Source organism: Rousettus aegyptiacus, unplaced genomic scaffold, assembly GCF_014176215.1.
Source record: "Rousettus aegyptiacus isolate mRouAeg1 unplaced genomic scaffold, mRouAeg1.p scaffold_m13_p_5, whole genome shotgun sequence".
NCBI lineage: Eukaryota > Metazoa > Chordata > Mammalia > Chiroptera > Pteropodidae > Rousettus > Rousettus aegyptiacus.
Genome location: NW_023416308.1, coordinates 87,704,986 through 87,725,499, shown reverse-complemented (window position 1 = coordinate 87,725,499; position 20,514 = coordinate 87,704,986). Strand labels below are relative to the sequence as shown.

Below are 20,514 nucleotides of genomic sequence, written 5' to 3'. Positions count from 1 at the left end.
AAAGTTGAAACTGGACTGATTTAATTAGCCTACCATTAATAGGTAAAATTCTTTTTTGATTTCAGTTTAAATAATGAAGCATTCAGTAGTATTTTCTCATTCATCTTTGAACCTCAAAAAACGGGTCACATAACCTTGCAGCGAAATATGTTTTGAGATGATTTAGCAAATGTTATGATTTTTCTTTATTCCTCTGAGTTTACTGGACTCCTGGGGAATTCAATTAGGAACACATAATGGTTTGAAGCTTCTTTCAGAGCCTCCTTGTAAACAGGGCTTTAAATGTTTAAAGATATGTTGCCAAAGGAATCCAATGTAAGAAGATAGTCAAGTAAATAAAAGTCAACCTTAATTTCATTTGTGCATTCTTTGTAAGTGACCTCAGCTCAGAAGTAGTGACCTTGTTCTACTCATTAATAATTTCTGTGTCAAGTTCTTTTTAACATATTAACCTGCTTATATTAACCGCCAAATCTGCGTGCAACAAATCTGAGTGCAGCAGTTTCTTTGTGTGTGGGATTTATAAAGTGAACAAAGGCATTTTAATATGCTTAAGGCAATAATAAACTATAAATCACTTTACTAAAATTCTTGATAAGGAAGCTTACTAAATAGAATAAAAACAAACCCAATGAGTTTTTAAATCTATTTTAATTGCTCATTGCCATCTATGACTCTTGCAGTAAACCCCTTTCCTTACGAGAAAAGGTAAGATGTTGGTGTCAAAACTCAAATGATTCAAGGAATAGAGATGTTAAGGGATTGGCTAATTTAAGGACTAATGTTGAAAATTCCTCAGGTACAAATTAGTCAAACCTAGTATTATCAAAGGTTTTTGGATACCTGAGTGAAAGAAAATTGTGTTATTCAAATTGCTAAAAATTGATATTTCTAGAGAAGAATTTTCAGAGCAAGTTATATTTCCTAGGAAACTGGTATCGATATTAAGGACAGGAGTATATTTTGTCAGAGAATATGTTTCTTTCAGTGCAGTGGTTTAATTCTCCTCTGATCCCTATAAGTAGTTCTGAACTGTGTCTTTATCTTGACATCCTTTGGAATGTTGATAGAAACCAAATTTACTGGTTTATCCTGAATCTGAGTTGCCGTCCCTATACCAATCTTAGAAACCTTTTAAATGACCTAAATGTGGAAACTGTATTTAATTTCTGTGTTTTTAAATTTAAAAATTTTCACTTCAGTATCAGAAAGGGACCTTATTTTCTACATCAACATAGTTAACATGTTACTTACCTAATTTTGTTAGAACAATGACATTTTTCATGGGGGAAGATATTGTTGTAGAGTCAGTGAATTTGGACCATTTTAAAAAATATCTTCTCATACAGCTTCAAAGGAATTATAACATGTAATTGAGAAGAATATAGAGATTGAGACAATATTGTGCAGGAGTGAGTTCCCTCTGTTGAACAGCATATGTATAGCGTAGGGTGGCGTCCTGGGGTAGCAAAGTTGTGTTTATTATGTTGGCTAAGACCTTTTTGGGTAAGGCAGGACAATTGAGTTGGACATGTAGGATGATTTTTAAGCACAAGCAAGGCTGGTAAAAAAAAAAAAAAAAGTATCTTCTGATGACTCCTAAGTTATGGCAGAGAATTTAAGTAACCATAACTCTAAATTTTTTAATACTTTGGGTAATCTAAGCTTCATTGTATATATGAAATATACTTTAAAAGGGTCAAAATGATATGTTCGTATACAATTAGAGAAATTACATGCTCAGGAGACTTAATCTATACAGTGTTCATGTTATTCACATGATTGGGGGAGGAGAATACTGTTGGACTAGAGTCTGGACCAGGAAAACTTTTTTGTCCCAAACTGAGCTATGATAATTTCACTCAAAATACACATGAATAAATTTTTAGAAGCGAATAGCTTTGTCACATATAAAAGCCTTGAAACAGTGACATGACTTTATATTGTGGTCCCCAAAGCAAGAGGATGAGCAAATGCTCCCTTGGTCTTTACAAAATTACAAAATAAATGAGTCTCTTTCTGTTTCTTTTCCACCTTCATTAACTTTAAATTGCCCATAGTGTTTGTTTGTGCCTCCAGCTGTTTGAGTAACCATCTTGATTTCCAGAAAGCCAGGTCCACCTTGGGTGATGTTTACTGTCAAAGTTGGCTAAATCCATACTAGGACCGTCTAGACAAATAAATTTAGGACTATGGGCCTTCCTCCCTTCATATGAATTAACCATTGCTCTGAGCAGTTCAGAGTCTCAGTGTGCAGTGAACATCAAGCAAGTTCTCTGACCTTGAGGTTGCTGATGAGGCATGTTGCCCACAGGGATTTTGCAGTTTTAGAGGAAGATCTATCAGATTGATCTCTGTAGAAATAGCTTTATTGAGTTGTAATCCTTAATACCTCCCAAAATTTTAATGGTTCTCTAATTAGAAACTTCTTTCTAGAGAGGAACTCAAAAGGGCCCAGAGCATCAATCACAGAATTTTGGTTGCTTTGCTCTTTCACATTATGATAGTGAGAGATGCAACAATCCAGGGTAAGATAAACACATTTGAGCACTTATATTTGAGAAAATTAAAAGACTAAGCCTCTGTCATAGATGCCAATGTGTATATCAGATCAAGATTAAATTGCCTGTGAAATAAAAACACTGGATGGCCTCCTTCATGTGTTAGGGATGATGCTGCTGACACATGGACTGTATATTTGGGATTTTTTAAATGATCGCTGCAGTAACAGCACTCGACTTTTCCCTTGAGATCCTGGGAATAGGATCTCTGTCTGCTTCTGGCTTCTCTACTCATTTATTAGTTGTAATATGATAACATCTAAACCTTACTGAATAGTTACTTTGTGCCAAACGCTGTCCTAAATATTTTACATGGATTATTTTAATTCTTACTTGAATGTATCATTTCACCTTGCTGAGCTTCATGTTTTTGTCATCTTAAAAATATGTTATGATTTGTCCACCGCTCAGTGTGAGTGTAAATATTAAATTCGTTAAACTGTATGGAAGTTCTTTGAAAATTCTAAAGCACTAGCTTTGGGGATTAAGTCTGACCATGAAACTTTTTAAATTTAACTACATTAAACTACATCCTTATCCATTAGAAATGTGGTTCAAAAACTGTGCATTTGACCGAGATGTACTGTCCCTCTGCCTGATGACCAAAAGCAGGTTTACAAGCGTATCTAATACTTTTAAAAATTCTGTGATAAAATATATGTAACATAATATTTATTATTCTAAACATTTGTAAATGTGATATTAATGTATTTGCAATGTTATGTAACCATCACCACCAAAAATACTCCGTGGCCATTAAATAATAACTCTCGCTACGCACCCCCCACTCGTAACCCCTAGAAATCTCTCTTCTACTATCTTTCTCTATGAATTTTCCTGTTCTAAGTACTTTATATAAATGGAGTCATACAATATTTTCCCTTCTGCATCTCGCTTATTTCACCAAGCATAGTATTTTCAAGGTCTATTCATGTTATAGCATATATCAATTATCTATTCCTTTTTATGGCTGAGTCATATCCCATTTTATATATACACATGTCTCTATGTGTGTATGTATGTTATATGTTTATCCATTCATCTGTTGATGGACACTTGGGTTGTTTCCAACTTTTGACTATTGTGAATAATGCTGCTGTGAACATTGGTGTAGAAATATCTGTTCTAGTCCCTCCTTTCAATTTCGAAGTATATATATGTAGGAGTAGAATTGTTGGGTCACATGGTAGTTCTGTTTAACTTTTTGAGAAACTGCCAAAGTGTTTTCCACAGAGGCTGCACCATTTTACAGTCCTACCAGCGATGCAAGAGAGTTCTGATTTATCCACATCCTCACCGACACTCATTATTTTCCAACGTTTTTAAAAAAAATTATAGATATCCTAGTTGATGTGAAATGTTATCTCATTTTGGTTCTGATTTTTCATTTCCTTAATGGTAAATGATTTTGAACATCTTTTCCTATGCTTATTGGAAATTTGTGTATCTTCGTTGAAGAATGTTGAAGCACTTTGCCCATTTTTGAATTGGGATTTTTGTTTTTCATTGTTGTTGAATTTCAGAATTTCTTTATATATTCTAGATATTATCCTTTATCAGATATATAATTTGCCAGTATTTTCTCCCATTCTGTAGGCTGTCTTTTCACTTACTTGGTGGTATCCTTTGATGCACAGAAGTTTTCAATTTTGACGAAGTCCAATTTATCTATTTCATTTTTTTTTTTGCCTGTGCTTTTTCTGTCACATCCATGAAATTGTTGCCAAATCCAAAGATTTACTCCTGTGTTTTCTTCTAAGTACTATGCTTTTAATACTTTGAAGTACTATACTTTTAGTTCTTAAGTTTAGGTCTTCATCCATTTGAGTTAATTCTTATATATAGTGTAAAGTAAAGGGTTTGATTTTAGTCTTTTGCATGTGGGTATCCAGTTTTCCCAGCACCATTTGTTGAAAAGATGTCCTTTTCCTATTGAAAGATTCTGGTACCCTTGTGAAAAATCAATTAACCATATATGTTAGAATTTATTTCCAGGCTCTTTATTCTGTTTAATTGGTCTATATATCTGTTCTTATATCTTAATTACTGTAGCTTTGTAGTAAATTTTGAACTCAGGAAGTATGGGTCTTCCAAATTTATTTTTCTTTTTCAAGATTGTTTTGGCTATCATAGTCCCATGCAATTCATATAAATTTGAATACCTGCTTTCCCATTTCTATCAAAAAGATTGTTAGAATTTTGATAGAGATTTCACTGAATCTGTAGGATGCTTTGGGTAATATTGACATCTTAACAATTTTAAGTCTTCCTTTTCATGAACTTAGATGCCTTTCCATTTATTTAGGTCTTCTAAATTTTCTTTCAGTGATATTTTATAGTTCGGTGTTCAAGTCTTTTTACATCTTTGGTTAGATTTATTCCTAAATATTTGATTCTTTCAGATGCTATTGTAAGCAGAACTGTTTTCTTCATTTCTTTTTAGATTGTTCATTGCTTGTGTGTAGAAACACAATTGATTTTTTAATGTTAATCCAGTACCCTGTGACTTAGCTGAATTTATTAGCTCTTGTAGCTTTCTCGTGGATTCTTTGGGATTTGTATATATAGGATCATCTGCAACTAGAAATAGTTTTATCTCTTCTTTACTAATTTGGTAGCCTTTCATTTCTTTCTTTTTTCCTCTGTTTTTCTTTTTCTTTTTTTTTTTTTCCTTTTTTTAGTCTAATAGTGCTGGCTAGAACTTCTAGTGCCATGTTGTGTAGCAACAGTGAAAGTGGGCATCGTTGTCTTGTTTCTGATATCTTAGGGGGAAAGCTTTTAGTAGTTTATCATTAAGTAGGATGTTAGCTATAAGTTTTTCACAACTACCTTGAAAGGATGTTGGATCTTTTCAAATGCATTTTTGCATCAATTGAGATGATCATATGGGTTTTCCCATTTTGTTCTATTAATGTGATATAGTACACTGGTTTTTTTTTTTTTTTTTTTTTTAATGGTAAACCACACTTATAATCCTGGGGTAAATCCTACCTTGCCATGGTGAATAATCCTTTTAATATGCTTTTGTATTCAATATGCTAATATTTTGTATCTATATTCATAAAGGGTATTGGTTTGTTTTCTTTTTCTGCGATGTCTTTATCTGGCTTTGGTATCATGGTAATGTTGGCCGTATTACCTCATAGTTAGGAACTATTTCCTCTTCTTTGATTTTTCAAAAAAATTGGGAAAGATTAATGTTAATTTTTCTTAAATGTTCCATTGAATTTACTGGTGAAGCCATTTGGTCTAAAACTTTTCTTGGTTGGGAGGTTTTTATTACTGATTCAATCTTTTTGCTTGTTATAGGTCTGTTGATAGTTTCTATTTCTTCTTAATTCAGTTAAGTTAATTGATGTGTTTTGAGAAATTTGTCTGCTTCTTGAATTTTCTAATTTGTTGGTGTGTAATTGTTACCTAATGCTTCTAGTTAATTCTTTTGTTTCAGTTAGTATTTATTGAGCACCATTTATTTGTCAAGATACATATATACATATATAAACTCATATAAATAAAATGATATATATTTATATAAAATAAATGACATATTTATATAAAATAAATGTATATAAATATATATAAATATATATTCTCATTTAATTTTCATAAGATATAACTTCTAAGATATAAATGGCATTATCTCTGTTTTTTGTTAAAAGAAAAGAACTCTAAAAGTCAAAGAAGTTGATTAACTTAGTGGAGATAGAATTTAGATTGAAGTTTCTGATTTGAGACTTTATACTCTTGCAGACATGGTTAAAGTGTATATGATATTAAGAAAAGTTTAGCTGTTTTTTTTTTTTTTTTCGTGCTCTGGAAACAATGAGATTTATATGTACAGAGATATCCAAATGCTTTCTTGTAAAGCTAGCTATTTCTACCTCTTCCGGAATTAAAGCAGAGGTCTGTAACCACTGTTGCTGGAAAACTTGATTAAATCTATCTACTTGAGATGAAAGCATTTGAGGTTCTTCAGATTCATATTCTCATTTTTAAATGAAAATGTTGAGGTCTAAGAAGAAAATATATTCACCCATGAAAACTAACCTAGTTTTATAGAGATCATTTTAACTCTGCCCTCCTTTAAGTATGGAGGTTATATTATTGGTGAGCTATCATTAAGGCATGAACAATGACTTCTTATTTTAACTTGATTTTTTTATAATGGGGATGACTTTGTATCAGTTAATTCACCTTCACTTAATTAATTGCTATCGTGATACATTCCATGGATTTTCATATCATTTGTCAAGGGTCTGGATGCATTTATGAAACAAGTAAAGACATTAAGATTGATCCTTGATTCTTAGCTTCTTTAAAAGTATGAAAAATAATGCACATGCTCATAGAAAAAGTCCTATGATCAAGGCTCTTCTCATCATTGATCTATTGTTTGATGAATAGAGAATGAGAAATTTAGCAAGAGAAATAAGAGTATGGTGAGCTCATCAGTATACTCTATAATCCTTGCCAAATTTTATTCAGTTGTCCTCAGAAGAAACGAAAGGTTTTGTTTCATTTTTAAGATTCTAAGTGTATCACCCATTACCTGCTAATTTTTGCTGCAATGTGCTGTCTCACAAAGATAAATTCAGCTTGATTATGACATTCCCTCAGAATATAAAGGAGTTGTAATATTTTGCTATTCTGAATACGTACATCCAGGCAAGATGCAATGTGGCATGTCCAAGTTTATTTTGGTGAAAAAGATTGGAATATTTCCACATTATAGCAAGAATGACAACAGTGGAGTCTATCTATAAGTTATTTGGCAACTCAAATAATTTACCATCATTTTATGATGCTACTACACAATAATCTGTGAGATAATTAGGGATGTATAGTGTAGTTTTCTTCTGTTTTAGAGGGTAGAAAATGAGGTATGAGACTTTGAGCCAGTTACTGAAGAATTGAATCCTATCTTCCTAGTTTAATGAATTTTTCTTTTCTACTCCTCCCAATCTCTCTAAATGATTTCCTCAATTGGTTAATATTTGAAGTTATTATCTCAGAAGACTGCAACCATCCCTTTGTCTTTCTGAAGAATCAAAGTAAATGGACAGAATTTCACCATGGATTTTGGACTTTTTAATAAAAGTAAAATATATATATATATATATAAATAACTATATATATACACTCACACGTACACGTACACGTGCACGTGCACGTGCGCGCACACGCACACACACAAACACACACACATATCTGAATTACACAAACTAGGAGTATTCTTATAAGAGGTAGCCTGAGTTGAATGGGTCCTAGATTCTCCTGTATTTAAGTCTAAATAAGTTTTTGCCTTCATTTCAGTTTCCTTGAAAATTAAAAAAATATACTTTCCCTCATCTAGGGACTCTTGCTGTGGAGCTACTTTCATTTCAAAGGAATGTTGCTTATTGTGACAAATGAAACTAACGTCAGGCAACTTCTCTGTAGGTTTTAAATCTGTTTTCTATTTGTTCTGTAATCTTCAGGTAAAAGTAGTTGGAAAATCCAGAAGGCTGGAAAAATGGATTTACGGAATGGGTATTATTTCCCAAATTGGCTTTTTGAGATTGTCTTCCTATACCAAAGGTAGCAAGGGCCAGATTACAGCAGTGCCTAAAACCAACCTGTTCCAACAGGCTTCATCTTCCTTTGTACACATTTAAAAAGAATGGGTCCTCACGCAAGCATTTCAAATCCAGAGACAAATTTGAAAAAAATTGCTACAACATGTTGACTGATTCCTTGCCAAGGCAGCCACTGAGAACTTTTACTCGATCGACTCTTACATAGAGAAAATTAAGGGGGATTGAGGAGGAAGAATATGTAATTTTGCTACAAAAAAAATAAAAAAATAAAACTTTACAATACCTAGATTCCTCTCCCTCTTATATTTTTCCCTTCTGCTTTTAACCCCTCTCTTTCCTTTGCCCTTATCTTCTTCCTCTCTTGCCTTTTCCTTTTTCTCTCTTTTAATTATTGTTCGTGATACTCTCTGCTGCTCTAATGTATTCATTTTTACTTTTAGTATCAATACAATGATATGTTCTGGAGAAATAGCTTTCCAAAGATTATATTTAGATATAGAGATTCAAACCAGCAGAAAGGTTAAGAATGTTTTTAAAATATGCTTGTCAGTGGTGGAAAGAAAGCTGTTTGTAGCCAGCAGGTGAGCTGGAGAGTACTACAGGGTGTGGTAGAGATAGTAATAAATTAACTGGCAAGCCAAAAACTATTTTAAAAAATCAGCTATTTCATAGCATAGAAGCATGACAGCTATGAAAAAAGGAGTGCCCCAGGGAATTCTTTTAGAGTTTGATTTTTTAAAATATGTTTGACATGAAAAATGTTTTAGTACAAATAAAGCAACTGGTATTAAACTTACAGGGAGGGGGTTTGTGGTTTAGAGTTGGTATGAATAATGCATGATATTTAAAGAAAGAATAGCTCTAAAATGTTCTGGGAGGCAGTCCATGCTGATGGTTGGAATGGTGATTTTTTCCCCCTATTTTTGAAGCATCATTAATTCAGCATCGCTTTGTGATTTTTTTAACCTGATAAGATATTGACCAAAGAAATACTATTTTACTTAGTTTAGGATATTCTTTCATCAGATAATTTAGTTTAAATATCAAGAAGATCAGTAGAATTATTTAAGCATAAAGCGACAGTCATTTACTATAAAAAATAATTTGGCCTAGTTATCTTTTTTAAAAAGCTCATGTAACACTGCAAACCAAAATCAACCTCATGGAAGGGGAAAAACAAGATCAGATATTTTGAACATTACTCCATAGGAGATCAGCACAATATAGTTTAGTGAATGCATTGTAGCAGCGCTCCATATGCAATCAGAAGCCAATTGTTACTGGACTGTGTACAAGCACACACTGTGCTCAATGGTCTGATGAGGTATTATGGATATGATGCAAAGAGACTGTGTAGATTAGAAGCTAACAATTTGTTAAAAGTGAAAGCAACTTAACATTTACATTGGTCCAGCCGAGTAGCACTTCATGTGGCAAGCAGGACGAGTTCCAAGGAACCCGGGGCATCAGGAAGGCTCCAGGTATTAGTGTCCATGCCGAAAAAAGAGGTTTTGTTGCTTTCCAGTTGACTACCTTTATTACTGTGATTCTTTCTACGCTGTCTCTTCATTATTACATTCAGCTTTCAGTGTGGAAAAGTTCATGCAAAACAGTATGATTATTATAAATGTCAAAAATGTGTGGAGGAACAGCCTATTAAAATATAGCCTAGAGATAGTACATAACACTGACTTTAAATAAGTAGCTGAAGCCAAAGTGATACTCCATTAAATCACTGATATTGTGTAATTTATCCATAAGTATTAATTTTGCTTTCAATTACCAGTATCACAGTACATTTCTCATCATTTTCTCGTAGTTCTCCTGGTCACTGCACACAGCCTGTGTTCTTAGGTCACAGACAGTACTTCATTTCTATTTAGGAGTGGTGTGGAGTCATAAACACATTAAGATGTAGCATTGATCTCTGCTGAACCATGCTCAATCTCTATCAGAGTTTTAATGAAGATATTCCATGTAAAATGCATGGTTATTTAATGAAATCATCATCAAAGAATAAGTGATAAGTGCGTAGTGTGCATGATTCTGTACTAGGATCTACTAGAAGTTAATCCAGAAAAATAAGGTTTCCTCTCTCTTTGGGATACCAGGCATTTCAAAGAATGTTGGCAGATAAGATTAGCTTCTGTCTCACCCTATCAAATTGAAGAGGATGCTTAAAAAAAATTTTTTTTCCTATTTTTTATAAAATAAAGTTTAGGGTTATAGACGGTCAATAGCTCATAATCTTTCTTGAACTCTAATGCTTTGCCTTGCCTACCAAGCCAAACTTTTTGTTGTTCTAATATAAAAGCCTTAATGCTTTTTCAGTGAACTGAGTGTCAGCTTGGCTTTAAGATTTTTTTTTACTTAAAAAAAAAATAATGTATTACAAGATTTGTAATGGAGTGAACATGCTTGAATTGCACATTTAATTTTTTTAACATCACATTCATGTTTTGCCAGTTTGCCTACCAGCTATCTGTTAACAAAAAGTTCCAAGGCAGCACTGCAAGTCTGTGCCCAACTAAGCCTTTTGTTTCTGCAGATGTTTGGGCTTAGAGCAGTGTTGTAAAGCTCAGGCAATCCAAGGACCATGTTTGTACTTGTCTGCTGCTATTCCCTGTGCATTGTCTAAACCTGTATGCATTGTTCTTTCCGACAGGTGATAACTACCCCGTACAGTTCATTCCATCAACAATGGCAGCTGCTGCTGCTTCTGGGCTCAGCCCTTTACAGCTCCAGGTAAGTGCCAGAAGAAAAAAATGTGGGACATGAGCCAGTACTTTAGTGGAAAACTGCTAACCAGCTGTATGCTAAATAATGGCCTGAATGTTAAATAATTTTTTAAGCATAGCCTGGAAGGATTAACACCTTATGTACTTACCATACTGCAAATAGAAGAGAAAACTGCCAGTTTCAATATTTTTTAAAGGAAAAATGATGTAATGACTTATGACTATATCTTCTCTATCAGATGAATTCATGGTTTTGTAGGGTTGTTTTTTTTATAGTTAGTTGTTATTGACTATATTAGCTTTTTCCTTATAAATTTTCCATCCATGTCTTTATTTATGTCCAGATTAGTTTTTACACATAAGCATCAAAACAGAAAATAATTTTGGATGTTTTCCTTCTTGCAGCTCATAGAAAAGAGGGTTGTTACCAAATTACTTTAGCTGTTTAGTAAAATCTAAACACATTGCACCTGAGAATGTGCAGCCTCACCCTGATCCTCTTCCTCATGCCAGGTCAAAAGTGTGGGCATGGTGTCTGACCAAGCGCTCTTTACTTAAAAGCCAAACTTGGGGAAAAAGTGTTTAGGGAGTTGAATAAAAAATCATTTGCACCTTATCGCCTTCACAGTAAAATGAAGGGTTTACATTAGGACTAGGTGCTCTTCATACTCTTTTAGCACTGCCATTTCAATGGGAAATTGACTTTAAATATGAGTATTTATTTTAACAAAAAGGTAGTATCATTAAAATAATGGTTAAACCTTCAGAATTTGAATATTTTGAAAATATATAATAACCTTGAATTTCAACAGTGAAAAGATAGTATTTTATTCTTATAATTTACTGCGATTATTTTTGAGTTTTCTCAAATAATCTAAGGAATAGCATCTGGCTAGGCATTTTCATTTCTTCTTTGTTATTCCCTATATGACATGAACATAAAACATGTAGAAATATTTTATCACGAAAAAACCATTTTGAGCATTTTCAGTCGGGTCTGCAAATAAAGAAATTTCAGTACTTCGAGAACCGTTTATCATAAGCCTCATTCAGAAAGCCTTAAAGATATTATGTGTTATGGACTATGTAGCAGAACTACAAATTTTGACTGACAGGAGCGGCAGTGCTACTTCTCTTCCAAGCTTTCAGCTCCCCCACTACTAACACTTCCTGAAGCTGGCGAAATCTGAAAAGAAACCTCACTCATAAGAAATCTAATTTATTTCTCCTTTTCTGACAGTTATGTTATAGAGTATCCTTGAGTCAGAGGCAGAAATAAGAACTAGTACCGTTGTTTGATCTTATAACCAAGTTTCTGTGAAAGAGCATCCAGGCCCTAAACCTTCTACTTTCTATTCATTGGTGTGGTCAATACCCTGGGTTTAGAAGTATGTGTTCTGTTGTATGAGTTCTGACAGTATGTTTTGTCTTTTTTTTTTTTTTCTGAATATGCTACTAAACAGAAAGGTCATGTCTCCCACCCACAAATTAATCCAAGGCTAAAGGGCCTAAGTGACCGTTTTGGCAGGAGTTTGGACACCTTTGAACATGGTGGTGGCCACTCTTACAACCACAAACAGATTGAGGTATGAATACTTCCATGGGTGCTTCATTGGGTGGGGGACTGGATTGTTCAGTCATATTCTAGGCTTTTTTAAAAAAGTGGCAAACACTCAACCTAAACACTATAATATAATCTTTCCCTTTTTCTCACTCCTAAGGAGGCTCAGTTTTGCTCCTTTTCTTTCAGAAAAAAAGACAAACCTCAAAATGATGTCCCTGAATTAGGTTATTGCTATATATTTAGGCAAATTCCTTACATTACGAATGTCTTCAAAATGATCTTCCCTTACTCTTCTGCTTTTTAATGTATAGTGCTGGACTGTGTTTTTTTTAAAAAAAACAATTAAACATTTTTTTAAATTTCATTTGACCATAGAACCATCCTGTAAAGTTGATAGAATATAATTCTACTTATACAGACAAAATGACAGAAGTTCAGAGAGGTCAAGTTATTTAACCAAGGCTATATTCATGGAGTCAGAGTTATTACCCAGGATTTCTAACTCTACCTAACTCAGGTTTCCTAGTTTAGTTTTCTCGGGCTGAAGTAGGGATGGATGCTTAGGCCTGAAATTGCCTTTCGCCCCATAAACTTCTATAGTTATTCTTTTCATATTTGACTTTCAGCAAAGCTCTTTGTTATTTTTGTGGGGTAGTCTTACTACTTGGCAGAAGGTGGCTTATGTGGCTCTTTTGAAAAACCAAGTACTTTTCTTCTATAGAGACCCAATCCTTCTCTCTACAATTTCATGCTTAATTCCTCCCCTGTATCACTGGTGTTCCCCTCTGGGACTATCAGATACTGGAAAGTTGCCAGCTGTCTGTTGAATCACAAGAAAATGGAGACAGGTTACCCCAGACTGAAGCACACTTTAACTTTCTGGGTTAGGTGTAATACTAAATTTTATATTCTAAACTAGGATGGGAAATTCGATTAAAAAAAAAATCATTACATCTACGAAAGTTGTATATTCAGCTCTTATTGGCTCTGTTAGTCTATAAATATCAAAAACTGTGTACTCAGTAAAGGATCCCTTTGACACCTCTGCTGCTTTTGAATCCGCATTTTTGGAAAAGGATAAAGCTCACTTGTAAGAAGAAAGAAGATGGCAAAATCAAAGTCCACCTTGGAAGTTGCCTAAGGAGGAGTTCCAGAATTCGTTGCCCACCTCCCTTTTCCCTTTTCCCTTTTCCCTTTGATATAAAAGGTACACAGGAAGTTTCCACCCAGGCCGGACCAGGCATATATTGTCAGAGTATCTGTTGTCTTTTATATAGCCAGAAGGGATTTCTTTTCTAAGGCTTTCTTTTGAATGTGGAAAAGATGCCATCTTTCTGGACACTCTGAAAGTCTGCAATGCTTGGGATTAACTGCTTAACAGAGAGATACCTGGACATTAGCAACAGGCCTTCCTATGTGATGATGGTTAGCAAGCTGACATGCTCGAGACAGAGAGTTTGTGAAACTTTTAAGTGCTTGATAGAATGTTAAAGCAGGTGGCCTTGGCATAAATGCAAGACTGCCTCTCCTCTCTGACTTTTATTTTCTCTTGAGGTGTTGATTTCTAGCCCATAAACCTTCCCTTGGCCAGTTTTCTACTCAATCTTTTCTTTTACAAGTTTTCACTTAGGTTGACTTCTTTCCCCAAAAATATCTCTGGTCCCCGATGCTGTCAAATCTGGCTTCTGTTGGGTTTCTCTAAACCATAACATCACATACATGAGTGCCAAATCTGGGTAGTGCTATAGCAATGCTTATCTAGAAGCACAACATAATGCCAGATGCCTGTCACTTTTATTAGGCTAAATAATAGAAAACCCATTAAAGCAGGAGCCCTCATAGCTTTGTAGTTTAAGTTTGAACTGGTTTGAGAGTTTCCTGGGTTTTTTATTTTTCCTGCTTCCATTTTTTGCAACTTTTCCCTGCATGTCAGGGAACCTTTGTTCTGTTTACTTGTATGGTATACTGGTTAGAAGAGATTGACCTTGTTTGAAAAGGCATGGTTCCCAAACTTTTATTGGAATGTTTTTGAACAGCATAGTAGATACTCATATCTAAGCTGCTGTGGACATTAACATTTTAAATCTTAAGCAAAAGTAGAGAGAATATTTAATAATATCTTGCTTTATTGATTTTAAAGTCTACGTTCTTTTCTAGCTAAGGTTTTCTCCACTCCTTTGACAAGCTAAAATGTCACAACTCTGTCAACAATCATGATCATAATAAACTGTTGATACTAAGGAAGCATTACAATTATGTTAACTAGTTTTATTTCTAAACAGAAATTCTTAGGAAGAGAAGTCCACAATGCATGCATGCCATCCCCATGCCACCATGCCACCACCTCCACACACACCCTGAAGCATTGCTTAGAACTGGTCCTATGTGACATTACAATAAATTTGTCCTTCAAAAGTCATCACTTCTAACGTCAATAAGCCTGGGTAAATCTTAACAGTGTTTATAGTTATTCAAAGCCTGAAATATTGTTATCAAGTAGAGAAAAGATATTTAAAGTGAAAAGACCCTCTTTACATTAGTGTATGCCAGTTCTTTCTTTAAGATAAGGAAGATGCAGGAAGCGGTTTTTTTTGTGTGTGTTTTTTTTTGTGTGGGTTTGTGGGGGATTTTTTTTGCTAATCTGAGGCATGGTTTTCTCTGTCTCTGGGGCACAATATTAGAAGAGAGCAGGCCGAAGACTGCTATTTTTAGTTGAACAGTTCAGCAGATGGAGTCATGAATACTCATATATCTGAAGGTTGAGGGACTTAAACCATTAATTTTGATAATGTATTTAACCCTGGGAACAATCAGAAACTGTAACTCTAAGGTTACAGTGCTTTTGACCTTTAGAGAACAGAGAGAACTTGCTACAGTAAACAATATATTATATTGCTACTTATTCCAATTCTCTACCCGTATAAATTTCAAGACCAGTTGCCATTTGCTTTCCTCAGCTATGTTAACATTGGTCCTTCAAGGAAGTTGTAAGGAAGAGGAGGAACCAGTATAATGAGGTGGTCATGTAAATATGGCCTTTAAATAGCTAAGATGTTAGGTTGTTTCTGAAGAAATATTTTCCTAGAAACCAAACTCTGAATGACTTCTTTTAAAAGGAAAAAGTGGTTTCAGTGTATCGATTCATCTTACATGGTAACTTTCAATATGATAGATTCTTAAAGTGATTTCGTTTTGTTTTGTCTTTAATTGGGAATAATGTGGCCTCAGAATTATAGCTTATATTAAACACAATCTGGTACCGTGTCATGCCAAGTGATACACCTGTCTCATGCCTTCTTATTAAATGATGCATGCTTCTCTTTAACAAATACAGCAGTTAAATATCACACAGCTTAAGAATTTCTAATTAAAATATCTCCACATGTCAGCATATTGGTAATGTATTATTTTAATCCATTTATTTTGTTTATGAAACAGTGACATATGTTTAGATTGTGAAATATATGAGCCTTAAAAATCACTTTATTGAAGAAAATTAATTCCTACAATACTGTCTCGGTAATGTGTTCACTCACCCAGTCAGTCACTGGCGGCGCTGCCAGTCTTAATGTTGGGTAGACATACTTACCAGTTTTATCTCATAACGGTCTAGGAAAGAAGCAGTAACAGATCTTTTTCTTAGCTCCAAATGATAAGGTTTTTCTTTCTTTACTTTTTTTTTTCTTACTCATTAATTCAAACCTGTCCCCCCAAAACACTTTTGTTGCTTCTTTTTTTTTTTTAAATATGGTGAAGGATGAGACTGAGTCTGTATGTATAAGGGATCCTGAAAGACCAATCAAAATTAAAAACAAGCTAGTTACCTTTTCGAAGTTAGACATAGTAATTTGTTTGTCAGCAGGGAGATGTTTGGGTCAGCTCTGAGATAAAGTGACTGTCAGCAGTTATTCCTACAGGACAAGTAATTTCACTCAATGTATTACTGACAGATTGCTCACTTCTCTGAATCACTGGAGAAAACAAACTTAATATTGTTACAGGCAGAGTTTCTGTCTTCATTAGCCCCAGAGAATGATTTTTATTGAGCGTTCAAAGCCTACCAAGCTTTGGTTAGAACATATTTTAACAGATGAGTTCTTATAATGATAATATGGGTAATAGTCTAAATGAAAGGAATTAAATATGAAAATTAAAGAAAATTAATATAAATGCATTTGCACTTTTATGTGATGGATATTATGTATAGTTTCGGGGAGACCTGAGGAAAGGAGTGTAATTGGAGCCTTAAAACACCAGGAAAACCTACCAACCATAAGTTATTCTTAAATGAAACTATTAAAGTCTTGCCAAGTTTGCAAAGATGGAGGAGAACAATTGAAGTTTTTGCAAAAGTGAGTACAAACACATATTTTATTTAAATGATATTGTCAATTTTCATGCTACAAATGGAAAGTGAAGAAGTGCCCATCAACACTGAGAATACTCTATTTCTATTTCAGTTACAGCCTGAATCTTTATGGTATTGTATTTAGATATTTTTCTCTGGCTCATACCCTGTCTTCTTGTTTGCAATTGTAAACATGCCTCGGTTCTGTGGAGGAATGAGAGGGTGACTTAACTATGCTGGGTGGGCTTGAGAGGTTGTGATTTCGAATAGAGAGTTGAATAAAGAGTTGATTAGAATGACCTATTACTGGCTACCCAATGGAGAAAAAGGAATACACTGATTCGAAGCTTGTTTTGAGGATGCCAACTATGGGGTTGTACTTGGAGGAGAAATGCTTGGTTTTCTCTTAATCAGCCTTCCCTCACCCCCTTTGACTTTTAAGAGTGTGATGGAACTTGGGAGGACTGTTACAGCTTGGATTGGATGAGCTGGGAACTAATAAAGTAAGCTCCACTTTGGAATCCGTATCTCAGAATAAAGTTTCTCCTATTACTTTCTTGCTATGTTGTCTCAGATTCCCTTCCTTTGACAGTCTATTCATTGTCAAAAATGGGTATTTATTCTCAGGGTTTTGTAAATAGTGAATGAGATTATGAGGCATATGTTAGATTTCCACACACACAAAAAAAATCATCAGAATAGGACAACATTTTTCAACAGCCCAGAATTAAATAGTCAATTCTACTCTAGCTTTGCTGCCTAAAATGCTTCTGACAGGTAACTAATCTACTAGAATGTAAGTCACTGAATTCAGGGACTTTTGTCGCTTTCATTTACTGTTGAATTCCTAATTTTGCCTGGTATAGTAGTTGATAAAATGAATGAATTAATGAATTTATTATTGGGGGGCCACCTGAGACCCAATCTCTTTGAAAACCTTTTTTTTTTTTAAATTTTTTTATTTTTTTGGATATGTTCAGTCAAGTGCTCTCTCTTTAGGAGACATTATTTCATGTCAACAATTTTTCATTTCTAGGTAGCCTTCTTAAGAAAAATGGCAGGTACCGAGTGAGTCCTGAGGAAGGTTAAAGAAATATAGGCAGATCAGAGAAGAATGCAAACATGAAGACATTTCCTAGTGTTTGGAAATCTAACTTGTCATTGCATTCAGTGAAACAGAGTAAGTTTATAGCTATCCACAAAATTAAAACATTGAATAAACTGGATTTTCTTTTAGAAATTGGATTTCCAGTTGGTAGTATCTAAAAGGTGAGAGAGTACAGCTCTTCTTATATAGCCCTGTTAATTACTGTATTTAAGTTATTCGATTGATGGGATGTTCAGCTATACTCACAGAGATGGTTTAATAGGAGCCCAGGACCTTGGAATTACCAAATCAGTTCAGTCCTCTATCTTTCCTAATGTAAGATTGCCACCAACATTCATTTAGCTCCAGCCTCACTAATTAATCCACTCAACAGGGAGCTCCCAGTGTGTGAATACTTGTATTTAAATAGACTATATGTAAAATGCAATATTTTCTAAAGTAGTGACAGGTATTTTTATTCCAATTTTTACCAGACTGGAGTTTTGAGGTATTATCTGGTTGGTGCCATATGTCTGTATATGTATGTGTTATAATGAGCTTCCTTAAAAATTAGAGAGATGATGTGATTAAGGATATTTTGGAAGGTTAGAAAGCAAAATACTAGAAAGTAAAGCATTCTAGTATTTTAGAAAATGCTTCACTCCAGTGTCCAGCCATAAAATAAGTCAAGATATGCAACCTTTAGGAAATTTAAATCAGAAAAAGATATGATGAAAGTTTTTGACATGTCAGGTAACAAAACAGACAGAACAGGGAAAAAACATTTTTTAACCACTTATTGAGGTGTGATTGACCTACAGAAAGCTGCACATATTTAATAGATATGGCTGAATGAGTTTGGAGCTAAGTATACATCCATGAAACCATACCACAATCTGTTATAGTCATCACCTGCAAAAGTTTATTTCCATTATCATCATCATCATCATCATCATCATCATCATCATCATCATCGTTGTTGTTGTTATTGTTATTTTGTGTGATAAGAACATTTAACATAAGTTTTAACCTCAGTAATTCTTTAAATGTACAATATAATATCATTAACCATAGGATCTGTGCTATTCATTTGATCTTTAGGACTTATTCATTTTCCATAAATGAAACTTTGTATTCTTTGACTAATACCTCCTGTTTCCCTTCCTCCAATCCCTGGAAGGCACCATTCTCTTCTCTGTTTCTCTGAGTTTTACTATTTTAAATCCCTCATATAAATGTTATCACACAGTATTTGTCCTTATGTATCTGGCTTATTTCACTTAGCATAATGTCCTCCACATTCATCCGTATTGTCGCAAATGGCAGGATTTTCTCCTTTTTTTTTTTTTAAGATTGAATAAGATTCTGTTTTATGTATATTCCATATTTTTTTATATCCACTCATCCATCAATGGACATTGAGGTAGCATCTATGCTTTAGCTATTTATTGTAAATAATGCTGCAGTGAACATAGGAGTAAAAATACTCCTTTGAGATCTTGATTTCAATTATTTCGGATACATACCAAAAAATTTCAGGTGTTACATTTAAGTCTTTAATCCATTTCAAGTTCATTTTTTGGTTTAAGAAAAAGGTCCAATGTTATTATTTTGAGTATAGATACTTAGTTTTCCCTACACCTTTTATTGAAGAGCTTGTCCTTTCCTTACTGGGTATGCTTATTACCTTTGTCAAATTTCATTGGGCTGTATATGTGTGGGTTTATTTCTGTGCCTCTATTGTTTCATTGGTCTATCGGTCTGTTTTATGGCAGTATCATACTGTTTTTATTACGGTAGCTTTATAATATATTTTGAAATCAGAAAGTGTGATGCCTCTAGCTCTGTTCTTTTTGTTCAAGATTGTTTTGACTATCCAGGGTCTTTGTGGTTGCAGATGAATTTTAGGATTATTTTCCCATTTCTGTAAAAAATTCCATTGGAATTTTAAAAAGGATTGCATTACATCTGTAGATCACTTTGGGTAATATGGACATTTAAACAATATTCATTTTTCCAAACCAAAGTCATTTTTAATGATATTATGATTAAAAAGGATTGAGAAGCTACAGTTGGATGGATCCCCCTTATAGACATGCCCCAGTGAAGGGATAAAACTTCTGATCACTAGAACTAGCAAATGGTTATTACTATTCTGCCAATCTTCCTCTCTGTTTTATTTGTAGGAAACTTTAGGTACTGTATGTATGCATGTTTGCACAAATCCATCTGAATTGTAAATTCAGGAAAAATTTTTAATGATTTTAGCTCTCTGTACTGACTTGAAATCATCTTGCTTTGCTTTAACTGTTTTAGATTATTAGGATTATGATAATAACTAGATTCTCTTACATATCTTTCAAACCTAAGTGGCCCTAATAATTGATTATTTTCTCAATTAAATGTAAATAACAAGTACTAAACATATACCAATACTCTGTACTGGTTGCTGTGTGGATAAAAAACATCATTGCGTATTCCCTTTTTTCATTCCTCCCTTATAACTGATGACATCGGTAGAGTCATCCTGAGTCAAAACGAGAGGAATTAATTTAACATTGTTCTTTTCCAGTTTTATAAACACCAGTTTCTTGATATTTATAATCTAAGTTTTTGTGTTTCCTAATAATAGACTAAAAC

General features: G+C 33.9%; 1 protein-coding gene across 24 annotated transcripts in view; it reads left to right on the top strand.

Annotated features, from left to right (window-relative positions):
• Nucleotides 1-20,514, top strand: part of SOX6 (SRY-box transcription factor 6) — a 552,718-nt gene that overhangs the window by 428,835 nt on the left and 103,369 nt on the right. For 16 of the 24 annotated variants that reach the window (XM_036220747.1, XM_036220749.1, XM_016139566.2 and 13 more), the window contains 2 exons: nt 10,803-10,882; nt 12,339-12,461. In XM_036220747.1, the coding sequence (XP_036076640.1) occupies nt 10,803-10,882; nt 12,339-12,461 (203 nt within the window). The remainder of the gene's footprint in view (nt 1-10,802; nt 10,883-12,338; nt 12,462-20,514) is intronic. The other 8 variants (XM_036220754.1, XM_016139567.2, XM_036220752.1 and 5 more) reach the window with 1 other exon arrangement.